This window comes from Salmo salar, chromosome ssa12 (genome assembly GCF_905237065.1).
Source record: "Salmo salar chromosome ssa12, Ssal_v3.1, whole genome shotgun sequence".
Taxonomy (NCBI): Eukaryota; Metazoa; Chordata; class Actinopteri; order Salmoniformes; family Salmonidae; genus Salmo; species Salmo salar.
In genome coordinates, this window is record NC_059453.1 from 54,206,185 (window position 1) to 54,220,845 (window position 14,661).

General features: G+C 43.1%; 1 protein-coding gene across 1 annotated transcript; it reads right to left on the reverse strand.

Moving 5' to 3' along the window:
* Positions 1 to 7,892: 7,892 nt before the first annotated feature.
* On the reverse strand, positions 7,893 to 13,505 carry elf3 (E74-like factor 3 (ets domain transcription factor, epithelial-specific)). The gene is made up of 9 exons (XM_014131843.2): positions 13,206 to 13,505; positions 12,648 to 12,823; positions 11,144 to 11,374; positions 10,876 to 10,962; positions 10,659 to 10,772; positions 10,370 to 10,456; positions 10,133 to 10,246; positions 9,488 to 9,689; positions 7,893 to 9,298 (listed from the first exon to the last, which is right to left on the reverse strand). The coding sequence occupies exons 2-9, from the start codon at positions 12,814 to 12,816 to the stop codon at positions 9,184 to 9,186; spliced, it is 1,119 nt and encodes a 372-aa protein (XP_013987318.1). The 5' UTR covers positions 12,817 to 12,823; positions 13,206 to 13,505; the 3' UTR covers positions 7,893 to 9,183.
* Positions 13,506 to 14,661: the final 1,156 nt, after the last annotated feature.

Here is a 14,661-nt window from a genome sequence, read left to right on the forward strand (position 1 = left end):
CGTAGGCAATCACCATGGTCTTGTAGCGGATGCGAGCTTCAACTGGAAGCCAGTGGAGAGAGCGGAGGAGCGGGGTGACGTGAGAGAACTTGGGAAGGTTGAACACCAGACGGGCTGCGGCGTTCTGGATGAGTTGTAGGGGTTCAATGGCACAGGCAGGGAGCCCAGCCAACAGCGAGTTGCAGTAATCCAGACGGGAGATGACAAGTGCCTGGATTAGGACCTGCGCCGCTTCCTGTGTGAGGCAGGGTCGTACTCTGCGAATGTTGTAGAGCATGAACCTACAGGATCGGGTCACCGCCTTGATGTTAGTGGAGAACGACAGGGTGTTGTCCAGGATCACGCCAAGGTTCTTAGCACTCTGGGAGGAGGACACAAGGGAGTTGTCAACCGTGATGGCGAGATCATGGAACGGGCAGTCCTTCCCCGGGAGGAAGAGCAGCTCCGTCTTGCCGAGGTTCAGCTTGAGCTGGTGATCCGTCATCCACACTGATATGTCTGACAGACATGCAGAGATGCGATTCGCCGCCTGGTTATCAGAAGGGGGAAAGGAGAAGATTAATTGTGTATCATCACATATCATCACGGTCACCTAATCATACCCAGCTTACAATTGACTCATTCATCCCCCCTCCTCACCCCTGTAACATCGATGCTGTAAATGAGAATGTGTTTCAGTCAAATTACCTGGTAAAATAATAATAAAATAAATGTGAAATGCTGGTAGAAATGAGGTAAAACGGATTTAAGTTTGCCTGCATTAATGTCCCCGGCCACTAGGAGTTCCACTTCTGGATGAGCATTTTCTTGTTTGCTTATGGCCTTATATAGGTCGTTGAGTGCGGTCTTAGTGCCAGCATCGGTTTGTGGTGGTAAATAGACAGCAACGAAAAATATAGATGAAAACGCTCTTCGTAGATAGTGTGGTCTACAGCTTATCATGAGGTACTCTACCTCAGGCGAGCAATACCTCGAGACCTCCTTAATATTAGACATTGAGCACCAGCTGTTAGTGACAAATAGACACACACCACCACCCCTTGTCTTACCAGATGTAGCTGTTCTGTCCTGCCGATGCACGGAAATCTACATGAGCTGGATGAGCATAAGGCCCTGAGTGTGTTGCACCGCTGGGGGGAGAAGAGGGAGTTCAGTGAGGGAGTACAGTCCGGGTGTTCCTGCAGCTCATTCAGTATGACCGGAGGAGAACAAACATACATCAGGTAAATACACAGTGGACATAATAAAAGATGAAAGGCGGGACAGAATGTGACCTTTTTATACACTGGTGCTGTCGAGTGGAACAAACTACCACAGCAACTCAAAGCCATGCCGACCATAACTTAATTTAAAAAGGATGCCAAAAGCTGGCTAATGATCGAGCAAGATAGAGAGAAAAAAAACGGTTAATGTCTGTATGGAATGCTCTAGGCTATGACAATGTCGTCATGCCCTTTGTTTTGTTGTGTGTTATATGTGTAACCCAAGTATGCCTAGTAGGCTAGGTCTACTGCGTAGTTTAGGACTACTATGTTTATGTTTGTTCATTTTTTAAACCTTTTATTTAAGAGGACCCCGATCATTGTATTGTGTTTTAAATTGTAAAATAAATCTGTCTGATCCTGCAACAGTTGTAAGGAGCATCTTATACCTTCTCCCAGTATCAACAACTCCATCATGGAGAGGTGTGGCCTTCCAAACAAGGGGGCTTGTCCTAGCAGAAACCATTATCTTTAAGAGAGGTAAGGGTTATGTCAAGATCCTGTAGGTTTACGGTAAAGTTTGCTGATGGTGTAATAAACCTTTGACACGTTTACCAGAGGTATAGTGATTGTGGAGCAATAAGATGTGATAATGAAAAAGGCCATTTAGCAGATATACTTATCAAAAGCCATTGACATTCAATTGTATGCAGTGTTTGTGGCCCTTGCTCAGACCTTACGGGCCCCGCGAAACTGCGGTACACAACTGGGGTCAGCTGTTTGTTGACCTGCACCCGCCTGCAATTGCTATTAACCCATCTGCAACCGCCCGACTATATGTGATAATGTGAACATTTTGAGGCCTGCACCTGAACCTAACCCGCAAATATAGAAAATGCACTGTAGGCTACAGTCAGAGACGGTGGAATGATTTCTTGACAGGGGGTGCAGGATTTCCAACGTTTTGGTAAGCTATTTGTTAGTCAACTTGTCTATAATTAGATACATGCAGCTTCTCTTCTGTCGTTAGCCTATATGTTGCCCTAGAAATTCCCTAAAGCTTAAGTTTATGCGCTAATGCCAGATAGCCTAAAAATGAAAGAAAAACCTCAATGTAGCCTATGGAAATTAATTGCAGAAGAATGATACATTTATTAAGTTTTGTATGTATTGTTTTCTCTTTATTCGACCCGACCGCCACCCGCCCTTCATCCATACAATTTTTCCTGACCTTAGACCCGGCTGTCCTGGTTATGAGTCAAGCCGTGCATCACTAGCGTGCATGTACTGTGTGTGTCGGTGTATCCTATGGAAAAAATGTATTGATTTCCCCAAAAATGAATTAGTCGATGTCCGTGCCTGTCTGTTTAAGCTAAAGCAGGGATGGGCAACTAAAGTCCCGCGGGTTCACGGGCCCCCTTTTTTAATGTAATTTTTTTTAAATTTCACCTTTATTTAACCAGTTAGGCCAGTTGAGAACAAGTTCTTATTTACAACTGCGACCTGGCCAAGATAAAGCAAAGCAGTGCGACAAAAAACAACACAGAGTTACATGGGATGAACAAACGTACAGTCAATAACACAATAGAAAAATCTGTATACAGTGTGTACAAATGAAGTAAGGACGTAAGGCAATAAATAGGCCAATAGTGTCAAAGTAATTACAATTTAGCATTTTACACTGGTGATATATGTGCAGATGAGGATGTGCAAGTAGAAATACTGGTGTGCAAAAGAGCAGAAAAACAAAAACAAATATGGGGATGAGGTAGGTAGTTTGTTGGATGGGCTATTTACAGATGAGCTGTGTATAGATGCAGCGATTGGTAAGCTGCTCTGACAGCTGATGCATAAAGTTAGTGAGGGAGATATAAGTCTCCAACTTCAGTGATTTTTGCAATTCGTTCCAGTCATTGGCAGCAGAGAACTAGAAGGAAAGGCGGCCAAAGGGGGTGTTGACTTTGGGGATGACCAGTGAAATATACCTGCTGGAGCGTGTGCTACGGGTGGGTGTTGCTATGGTGACCAGTGAGCTGACATAAGGCGGAGCTTTACCTAGCAAAGACTTATAGATGACCTGGAGCCAGTGGGTTTGGCGACGAATATGTAGCGAGGACCAGCCAACGAGAGCATACAGGTCGCAGTGGTGGGTAGTATATGGGGCTTTGGTGACAAAATGGGTGGCACTGTGATAGACTGCATCCAATTTGCTGAGTAGAGTGTTGGAGGCTATTTTGTAAATGACATCGCCAAAGTCAAGAATCGGAAGGACAGTCAGTTTTACGAGGGTATGTTTGGCAGCATGAGTGAAGGAGGCTTTGTCGCGAAATAGGAAGCCGATTCTAGATTTAACTTTGGATTGGAGATGCTTAATGTGAGTCCGGAAGGAGAGTTTGCAGTCTAGTCAGATCTGATCAATAAAAAATAATAATAATCAGTTGTGGTCTCAACTTACTGTTGCGATGTAGAGTAGTTGAATACGCAAGGTGCAATTTCTAAATTTGGTTCTGCATCAACAGTTTTTCTCTTATGTCAGTCTCTGATAGTCACTCAATTAGCCCATGTCAGCTAACATGTTTTAGATTGGGAAGACAGTCTAGTGGCCAGTTATCTATATTTGTAGTAATCAAGGTTCAATTAGAGCCCGAGGGGCCCCCATTGATTTTGTTTGTCAGTCTCACTCAGATATCATATATTAAAAACTTCAAATATTTCTCTCCACCCTATGGCAGAATTTGTAGAATTGCAGGAAATTAGCTGTAAAATTGCTAATTTTCCTCTCCGCCCCATGGCAAAATGTGTAGGATTGAAGCAAAATTCACTCTAAAACGCAGAAATATTCTCTCCATCTAAATTTTCTAAAGGTAGCCCGGTACCAGTTAAAACATTTTATGGAAGTATATATGGAAGTAGTTAGGTGTCCAAAAAAATATGTAAATCATTTCCTGATGTTTCTTTTAGTCTCTAGGGGTTTAATGAGTGACTATTGAAAGGCCATGGTCACTGTCTCTCTGTACACACACATAGAGAGAGAGAGAGAGAGAGAGAGAGAGAGAGAGAGTGGCAATAAAAGCTACATCCCCGCCCTCGCTATGTTTTTCCTGGCAGCAGACAGAAGGCTTCCAGTAAGTTACGTGCTTGAGTCACATTCTGGCAGCCTGCCAAATACACCTGTTAGACAGGTATGTTGATCTAGCGGGGAGGTGCAGATACCCTTTGTCACCTCACTAAAGTGTGCGTGTGCGTGTGCGTGTGCGTGTGCGTGTGCGTGTGCGTGTGTGTGTGTGTGCGTGTGCGTGTGCGTGTGTGTGTGTGTGTGTGTGTGTGAGAGAGTGTGAAGAGGGAATGAGTGAGAGCTTTGAAATCCCTATTGTGTTTGTTAAAGGTGAAAGGCCTTTTAGTCTTGTGTTCTGCACTTGGAAAACAACAGCGCTTTGATTTATGCATGTTTTCAACGGTGCTTTCAACACGTCACGTTACTACCCGCAGTGGGCACAGACATCAATTCAACGTCTTATTCCACTCTGGTTCAACGTCATTTCATTGAAATGATGTGGAAACAACATTGATTCAACCAGTGAGTGCCCAGTGGTCAATCACAAGATGATTTTGTTGCTCTCATTAATCCTGGATGTTTCAGTGTTTTATTGTTTTGGTAATGGATGCGAATTCTTCCAGGCCTAAAGTAGGCACTATCTTGATTTGTACAGGAACCTATGACCCAGCTCACCCAATGAAGAGTCTGGCATGGAATGGAATGGCCAGAAATTCCCTTCCAGATTGTGGAGGTGTGCCTTCCTTAAGTGTGAGTGTGTGTGTGTGTGTGCACGTGCATGCATGCGTGTGTTTGTGTGTGTGTGGGAGTGAGCATCAGACTGAGGTGTAAACCATGTCGCAGCAGTGAACCCCAACTCAACCTCAACTCTCTCCTGGCAACAGTGGAACCCTTGTAAAAAGTAACACATCTATAGTCTGGTCTCTGAAACGTCACACAACACATACACGCATAGATGGACTCAAATGGGCCCGAACACACTCTCATCCACATGCATCACGTGTCCTTAAACATGCGTCATTCAATGAAAAGTGTTCCTTTGAACTTTGATACTTTGAACTTTGATATTTTAAGTAGAAATTGTGCACCAATGTTGCATTTTAAAAGCCGGCACCGGAATTAAAAACGTCTTACCTTTTTGTAGTTAATAAATCCAATGTGAAAAGTGATAACTATAGTATCCTTAACTAGCATTAAAAAAGTTAATTCATTCTTCTCTAATTTAAAATCTCTCCCTTGGTTCTGAATCAAACTTGTAATGTCAGTAGGCTATGGTAGCCTATGTTTCACAGGGGCAGGTAGCTTGCACACGCAGGTAGCCTACACATTTTCAGCTGGCAGGCAGACACTGGAATATGTTTCTGAGTGACAGAGTGAGGGCTTTGAATAGAGATTTTTTTTTTGCGTTTTTTGTGGAATTTGGAGAAAAAAATCCAGGAACGTAAAAGAACGTTATTAACCAGTTCCCATGCATTTAAAATAACGATTATGTTCCAGAACAGAATACATCACTTTCGTTCCCGGTTCTGATTCTGTTCCTTGAAAAATGTTATTTTCCGGTTCTGTTCCGTGAACCGGTTCCGATCTCTGATGGATACTTCAATAAATCAGATTTTTTTTATATGAAAAAGTGGCAAAATTATGTATTTTGACATGTCCCTCCGTGCACCCTGTATGACTTCTGGAAGATTTTAACCCACTTAACCCCAAAATGTTTTATTTATTTAACTAGGCAAGTCAGTTAAGAACAAATCTTATTTACAATGACAGCCTAGGAACAGCTGCCTTGTTCAGGGGCAGAACAACAGATTTATTTTACCTTGGGGATTCGATCTAGCAACCTTTCGGTTAATAGCCCAATGCTCTAACCACTAGGCTACCTGCCACCCCACATCATCGTAAAGCCTTAGTTATTTTGTTGCTTTGACCAAGTCATTCATTATTTATTTACTGTGATCAGTGATTCATTTACGTCAGTCCCTCATTTAAGGTCAACCTGAACTCTCATTTTAATGTGGTGAAACTATTCCTTTTTACGTCCTTTTTAATTTTTTTCAAAAGAAACATTGAACATCTAATAGTCAAATCATAGCGTAAAACAGACGAGCTGGTTCTACTCTTTTTGCCATTTTCTGGTGTTTTGTGATGGAAAACTGAGTGGGTCGAGGATATCACGTCAGGCTAAAAATGTTTCACTACTGAATGTTGTTGTGAAGCTTGCATCTGATTGCCACTCCCTGTTGCACACAACAAGCTTCCATTTCCTCTGTCACAAGGGGATTCATGGTTGATTTGTGATGACGTCATCAAACCTGTTACCGTCAACCCTGTTACTTTATTTGGCAATTTTTTATTTAACCTCTTGAGATGGGAGAAAATGTTTTTATGAAGTTGAACATGTGCTCTTTATGACAGAATGTGAAAATGAGGTGAAATCAATTTTTCTTCGACCAAGTTATACTTCTCAAAGGCACCGAATTGGTGGAACGGCCCTGTAATAGACAGACAGTCTGTCACGGTTGCATGGCGTTTTTACAACATGACAACAAGAGCTGCAAGTTCCATTCAGCTCCATTTAGTTCCATTTAACACAAAAGAGAGTTAGGGCTCTATTCAATTTGTATTGCTGAAGCGTTACTTATAGCGCGGTAGAAATGTAAAGGTCATTTCCTATTGAGCCGACATCTGCAGCGTTTACCGTGAAAGTAGTCTCCGCTAACACAGGAACATTGCCTTTAAATTTCAATCACACTGTAACGCTGAATCTCCACGATACGGACTGAATAGAGCCCTTAAACCAGCACATTCCAGTCGAGCCATCTCCAATCAATCCAGAATGCTGTGTGTTTGTGTGTGTAATGAGAGAGAGATATTGTGTGTGTGTGTGTGTGTGTATATATACATACATGCATACTGTACACTGTATGTGTTTGTAAGCAGCAGCCATCAGTTATGGCCCGTAGGCTGGGAATTGTCCCATCTGCCACACTAAATACATTTCAATTGAGCCTGTACATGCACTGATGGATCATGTTTGAACAGCAAGCTTACTGTTGTGTTGTAGCAAACCCGAAGGGTAGTTGATGTTAAAAAGCAAACACAGACAATCAGTCATTACCGTCGCCAGGGTGATGGTAGCTCTAGGAGGAGTATAAGCTTACTCCTGCGCCAACCAGAGACAATTGTAACTGAGAGACAGGTGCAAAGCGCTGCTTCGTGTTAAGGAGAAACTTGACATGGATCTGAAAATGGCAGTCGATTAAATTGTGATTACACACCTAGGATGACCTCTGTGCTAAATGTCTTGTTTTGTAAGTAAATAGGCCTTGACCGAGCCAGAACGGCCCAACTTCTGTGTTTATTGTCTTGTCTGACAATGGATGGCAGGAGTCAGACTGCCAACCGACTCGTCCTCCAGATGATATGTTATACTGAGGTTAAACAGGTGGTTGAGATGTGAAAAAGACATGTCAAGGGAGAGAATATTACTTTAATATATTTTAATTTACCTGATGCTATTACACTGATTGAATTAAGAGTGCTTTTAATATAAGTTTATGTTCAGTTGGGGTACTATGTGATTTTCTTTCAAACATAATAGTCAATTTTGTACCAAATACACAAGGACACTTACATTACTTAAAACAGTTTATTTCCGTAAAAAGGCTCTTAACTGTACAAAATAAGACAATGTGCTGTACATACATGCGTGTGAAAATATCACAAACGATACAATCTGAGATTGAATTCTCATACTCATGTTATTGAGCGATCTAGAAGGGAACAGACCAGCTGAATAACAGAACTAATAATCATAAAGAACAAGAGTTGAGTTGCTGAATTGTTTTAATCTGACGTAGGCCTCGTCTGGTGAGATACAAAATTATTAATATGGCTATAAAGGACACATACTTCATAGACAACATTGAAGCTGAAACAGTGACGTACATAACGTCGTATCACCAATAGTTTAGAATGAGTATTCCTTCATTTTTTTCCCTCTCCCTCTTCTCTATCTTTTGTTTGTCTTCCATTTTGTCTCCTCCCTCCTTCATATCAGGTTTACAATTTAACACAAGATGTTATATACCCATAACTCCCAGAAGAGTAAAACACAACATGAGGCTCTTCTAACCATTGGCTCAATTTAGAAGTCAAAAGTTTGGCAACTAGCCGTCTTGCAAATAGACATATAAAAATGATAGGCGGCACAGGGATAGACTGTCACTTGTTAAATATTAATAGAAACAAAAAACAATACAAACAGATTCATATTATACCCAGTGCTTACATTGCCAGAGTAAAAATCATAATGCCCAGGGTGGTTGTCATAGTGACACACAAGGTGAGTTACTCCCGCACAATGTAAGGCGCTTACCTAAATGCCTTTATTGTTATATTTAGCGGACACTTTTATCCAAAGCGACTTACAGTCATGCGTGCATACATTTCACATAGGGGTGATCCCAGGAATTGAACCCACATTCCTGGCATTGCAAGCACCATGCTCTACCAACTGAGATATCCAGGACCATACAGTCATACAGGACCACTAGTATCTATCCCAGAGAGAATATAACTGAAAACAAATAAACAGACACACCATCCTACCTACCACTGGTAGGCCCAGAGCAATGTCCACACCAATGCCTGATTCAAAATCAAAATACACATAATTACTGTACAATAACTATATCGGTTCATAAAACCTACTGGAGCCAAAAACACTGGCTTAAATTTTCTGCAACACCTCCCCTGGAAGAAGAGAAGTAAGTGTCTTTATATTCTTTCAAGTAGAGTAGAGCTATCATCCAGAGACTGGGCCATCCTATCTACAATAGGACCCAGGGGAACTGGTCTGACCAGTTTATACCCTCGCCACTCTTGGGCATTGGTCTCTACCTGTCCTGTCTCCTGCCTTGTATCTCACATGCCATGCAGCTCGGTCTCTTCCACCTTCCAGCCGGTAGAATTCTTCCCAAACTTATAGACCAGCCGTCTACCGTCCACTCTATCCAGGATCTCTCTCTTGTAGTAGTATCTATAGGAGGGAGGGAGGAAGGAGAGCCACAGGTTAGTCTTATGACCAGGCAATGGTTTATCATTGTCGACACAAAAACAAATCTAACTTCATCCTCAACTGGTTAGCTCTGTATAGCTTGGTTGCTAGGATTAGGGTTTCCATGGCTAGTTGCCATGATGGTGCTACTATATCACCATGGTTTCCTACCTCATGGCGCGGCTGAGTTTTTCATAGGTCATGCTGCTGTTCTTCTTCTTCTGCCCCCACAGCTGGGCCACAGCCTCAGACTTGAGGAACTTGAAGACACCCTCACGGCGGTCCTCCCACTTCATCAGAGCCTGGTTCTGGTTCTGCTCTGGGTGGATCAGGATGTCCCTAATGAACTCCCACAGGTGTGTCCCACGAGGCGCTATAGGGGGACAAGGGAGAGCTAGCGTTAGGTGTGTGTAAGACAGCGCAGGTGTGTGTGTGTGTGCTTAAGCCAGCAAGGATGAGGTAGAGCAGGTGTGCTTGTGTTTGTGTGTGTGTGTGTGTGTGTGCGCGCATGCGTGTGTGTTTGTGTGTGTGTCCGTGCGAGTGTGCATGTGTGGTTATTGGTCTATGACCTAAAAGCACCTGTGATGTTTTGACTGTGGCTGTTTTCAGTACCAGATGCAAAAATGTATGCAAATCACGTGACTGATAAAACTGTGCTTCTACAGAGCACCATTGAAGACAGTTGTTGACAGTGGTGTGTGTGTGTGTGTGTGTGTGTGTGTGTGTGTGTGTGTGTGTGTGTGTGTGTGTGTGTGTGTGTGTGTGTGTGTGTGTGTGTGTGTGTGTGTGTGTGTTAGAATGAGAAGAGCCACTCACCATGTTTGCTCTTTGTGGAGGTCTGGTAGAAGTGTTTGGGGTCTCGGCTGAGTTTGGGAGGTCTTCCTCTGCCTCTCTTCTTCATCTCTCCCCTCTCTGTCTTTATGTGCACTTCTGTCAAACACAACGGTTCCGGAGTTTAGAACACCAGACCGGCTTTCAAAGAGACATGCACTTCAAGGCTCACCCGTCTGAAGTTCAAGAATGTGACGTCCACTTATGAAAAGTTGTACTCACTTGTGAACTGAGGGTAGGAGAACTCTGGGTCAGACTCACTGCTCCTGGATTCTGGAGAGCTGGGGTTCTGGAAGCTCAGCATTCCACCTGGGGGCAGGGAGAGAGGAAGGAAAACACTTTCAATACGGCCGCTCCTTCGTCCTGCCTTGATCGATTAATAAGGCCATGGGCTCAGTGATACAGGCCAAACCAATCACACACTGATCGAGTGATGTGAGAAGATTTGGGGGAAGGGAGATGAGAGGAGTGACGATAAAGGAGAAGAAGAGGAAAGAGGGACACCACTCACCTGATGAGGAGCTGTGCATGCTGTCGGACTCGTATCCGTTATCGCTGAGCGGCTTCATGTTTTCGAAGTTCTTGAAGATGTGTGAGAAGTCAGTGTAGCTGGTGTCTCTCACAACTGTAACAGTAACATCACAATGTCAGCAAATGTGTCCTTTTAACACTTGAGGCTTTGGCGTGGTAGTAGGAAGTGGGAAGAAAAGACGAGAGGAGGTGTTTACCTTCGTTCACTTCTACTGTGCTGAGCAGAGGGAAGTCTGGGAACTCCTCCAGGAAGTTGTCCAGAAGCTTGCAGGTCTCATTCAGATCTGGAACCGAAATGACAGACACAAAAATATATTTAATGACTGAATCATTACTATATCGACAAATAAATTGTCTAAATTAAATTACTAAAATGTCTGTGTCTGTTCCCGGAGCCAAATCTAAGATTCCCCCTTTTATGATCATCAATAAAGTTTATTAATTTCACTTCCATCAGATCCTTACCGTATTTGGCCTTTAGTTCCACCAGGCTCTGGTAGAGCTGAGTCCCGAGGGACATTCCAAACATGTTTAACAGCTGATCTCTGGTCAGGTGGCAAAGTGTAGGTCCATCCGTGGAGCAGTAGGACATGCTCAGTGTGCTGGCATCAAACTTAGTGCGCTCCACGTGAAAACTGATCCACTCCAAAACGTTCTGCTTGCTCCAGTACTGAGGGTTCAGGTCATACCATTGAGCTAGAGGACACAGAGGTGGAGGGGGGAGTTAGATTTGTGCACTGTGTGTGTCTGTGTATGTTTGTGTGTGTTCATGTGTGTGAGACATGCTGTCATTGTCAAATCACTATCCCTGTTTTGAGATTAAACAATCTTTTTTTTTTTTTACAGCTTTTTCTTTTGTTGTTACATGTACATTTTACATACATAGTACTTTTTTTTTTAAACTATAGTTACATAACAAGAATAAAGTAATTTGATATAGATTAAATCTGGATAGATAGTAATTACACATTATGTTTTCAGTCATAACTATTATAGAACATTTAAAATATAAAACCTTTGTCAATCTAACCACCCACAATAACTAACGTTTTCCAAATAAATGAGAACCCAACAAGAACCCAGATCCTGATCTGGACCTGTGAAAATCTGATTTTGTGATCTGGCCAAGTCAGGATGTCTGGCTCTAGTTTATCTCTGCTGCCTAGTTTATCTCTGCTGCCTAGTTTATCTCTGCTGCCTAGTTTATCTCTGCTCTGCTGACGCTCTGTCTAGTCACCACTTATCACTAGCTATAGGCTACGGCAAACAAAATAAAGCTTGAGACGTCTGAAAGATGAAAAGACCGCATTCCTCTATTAAATACAAGTTAAACATTGTCCCGGTTAATGATTTAACAGCCTTCTAAATGAGGTCATTGCAAAGTTCAGCCAATCCCCTGTCTGTCTGACAGTTTCGCTTAAGGATATGCAGTATGTTTAATGTGTGAGTCGACTGAGTGTCTGCCAACAAGCTCAGCCAATAGGTCTATCCAGGGTGAGACAATGGGAAATATCCACGGACTTCACCAGCCGACACAACGACTAAAACCAAACAACCGCCAAAACTCATGACTGCATAAAGATCCTCTAAGAAAACATTACACACATCCATACTGTGGTTTCCCAGGTGATCAACACAAAATGACATATCAGGGACTAAAGTATCCCACATGCTGATAACAAAGCAGAGAAAGTTACACATCCTCTTCTGTCATTTTTCAGTTTGTGTCTATTGTTTCTTCCTTCAATAGACATCATATTTGTATCATCTTCTGGGTGCTCTCAGTTATTATGAAGAGGCATTGTTGTAAGACGCCTATAGGGTCCAGGTGACCGCAGATGGAAATGAGTTGTTAGCTAAATATGGTGAAATGCAGAATTTCTCAGTATATTGGGAATTCTTCTTTTTTTTGTACACTGTCCCTGTCAACAACAAAAAAATAAAAAAAAGTATTAATAACTGTTCTCACCCAGTATATTGGCACTGCATGAGGAAAGGTCTGAGAGGTGCAGCAGGTCTCCTACGACAGGCAGAGACACCGTGGTGAGGCTGGGCTGCAGCGGCTCTGAGCTCCCAGTCTGGTACATGGTCATGTTAGCGTTGGTCAGGATCCTACACAGCTCACTGGCAGACGACATGGGCTATCTACAACCAGGAGACAGTCCAGTTAGTAAGACATTAGAATGCTGTTTATGGACATAGATTCATTAACACATATATACATGTTTTCTCTAAGAGACAATTGAGTGAACCATTCGGTGCGCACACAAGGATGATCAACATTTGGATATTGATGTGTTAGTGAAACATGCCTTATTATATTCATTGATTTGAAGTGGGTCACTGTGGTTGTACTTTGCATCTATGCAAAATATTTGTCTGTGTATGAATACACACCAGTTTTTGTTTACTTTCCTCTGCTGTGCGTGAATATACGCAAAAACATATGCTGTCAAAATGCTTGTGACCCCTGACCAAAACACCCCCCCCATTACTCCCCAAAGAGCACCTCCATCTCCACACGTACCTGATTCTGAGGCGACCGACAGGTAGCGATGAACAGGTAACGATGATAATACTCCACAGTTTGATTTAGAGTCCGGTGTTTGTGATTCACTCCGAGAGCTTGTCAGTACACGGTTAATCTTAACTCTATTTCTTCTCTCTCTCTCCCTTTAGCTCTCTTTCTATAGAGTAAAAGATGTACCTGTTGCTAGATTTACCTGTGTAAGGCTTTATAGCCAAGTAAGACAGGTGGGAGGGGCCAGGTCAGGGTAAACTGGGGGGGAATTCCATGGTACCATTAAGCCATGGCATGGGTCACACACCCCTCTCTCTTCTCTCCCCCTCCCTCTCCCTCTCTTCCAGAGATCAGTGAAAAACCAAACAAACCTGCCCTCCCGCTATGCCACCCCCCGACACACTCACACACTCCACGTAGTGCCTCCCGCCTCCCTCACTCCTTCTCTCCATGATGAAGCTCAAGAGCATTGGCGGGTGTGTAGAATGGGAGGACAAAGACAGAAGGAAGGGGTGGAAGGGAGGGGGAGTTGATGGGTGGAGAGAGTGAGGCTGGATTGGAATTAATGGGACGGTGTCAAACACATGAAACATATCGAAACCACATGTTTCGTTCATATCATGTTTTCCGTCACTTTATTTGGCAGTGGCAATGCACAACAAAAACCTAACTCTCAATAGTATTGAGAAATAACGCTGAGAAATAACGCGTCGCACCAGATTTAGCTACTTTCCCGACATTGATACCTGCCACACACGCACTCACTTACACATGAGTGCACACACTCGCACGCACACACGCACACGCACACACATCACCACCTCTGAGGTTTATTTCTAAGGAATTAAGTAATTTGTTCCAACATTTGCTGTTGACCTTGGCTCGGTGAACTGGTTCAGCCACAGCTCCACACATGTTTACCCAACGCGAGGACCTGACACTGCAAGTCATTCACTTCATATGGTTACCATGACGCAGGTTCAGTGGCCATTTTAAATAAGATTTTCCAGAGACATTGTCTGGCTTGCCAAAACAAACACAACATGAAGTTTTCTGATTGGCTTTGTTTGCAGAGTCATAGTGGGACTTGTTAGGTGGTGGCAGAGATGTTGCCTTAAGAAATTCGTCCTGGATCCTTTGTTTGAACTTCCCTAGTCAGCTGCAACAAAACACTGATGCCAGAGAAGAGGTTGAAGGAGCGGGGCCCTAGTCAGACTCAGGTGGCTTGCATACCATCCATCTATTCCGAGTATATTACTCGCTAATGTTCAGTCCCTGGACAATAAAGTAGACAAGTTCAGGTCGAGGATCTCCTTCCAGAGAGACATCAGGGACTGTAACATACTCTGTTTTACAGAATCATGGCTCTCTCCGGATATATTGTCCCCATCCATTCAGCCATTGGGGTTCTCCATCCATCTCGTAGACAGGAAGAAAGAACTGTCTGGTAAAAAGAAAGGAG

Bases quoted from the DNA above. Each gene is read 5' to 3' on its own strand.
- elf3 (XM_014131843.2), bottom strand. From the start codon at position 12,816: ATGTCGTCTGCCAGTGAGCTGTGTAGGATCCTGACCAACGCTAACATG. The intron at 11,375-12,647 runs GTGAGAACAGTT...TGTGTCCTCTAG, and splicing joins ATGCAGTGCCAATATACTGG to CTCAATGGTATGACCTGAAC. The intron at 9,299-9,487 runs GTAGGAAACCAT...TCCCTCCTATAG, and splicing joins AAACTCAGCCGCGCCATGAG to ATACTACTACAAGAGAGAGA.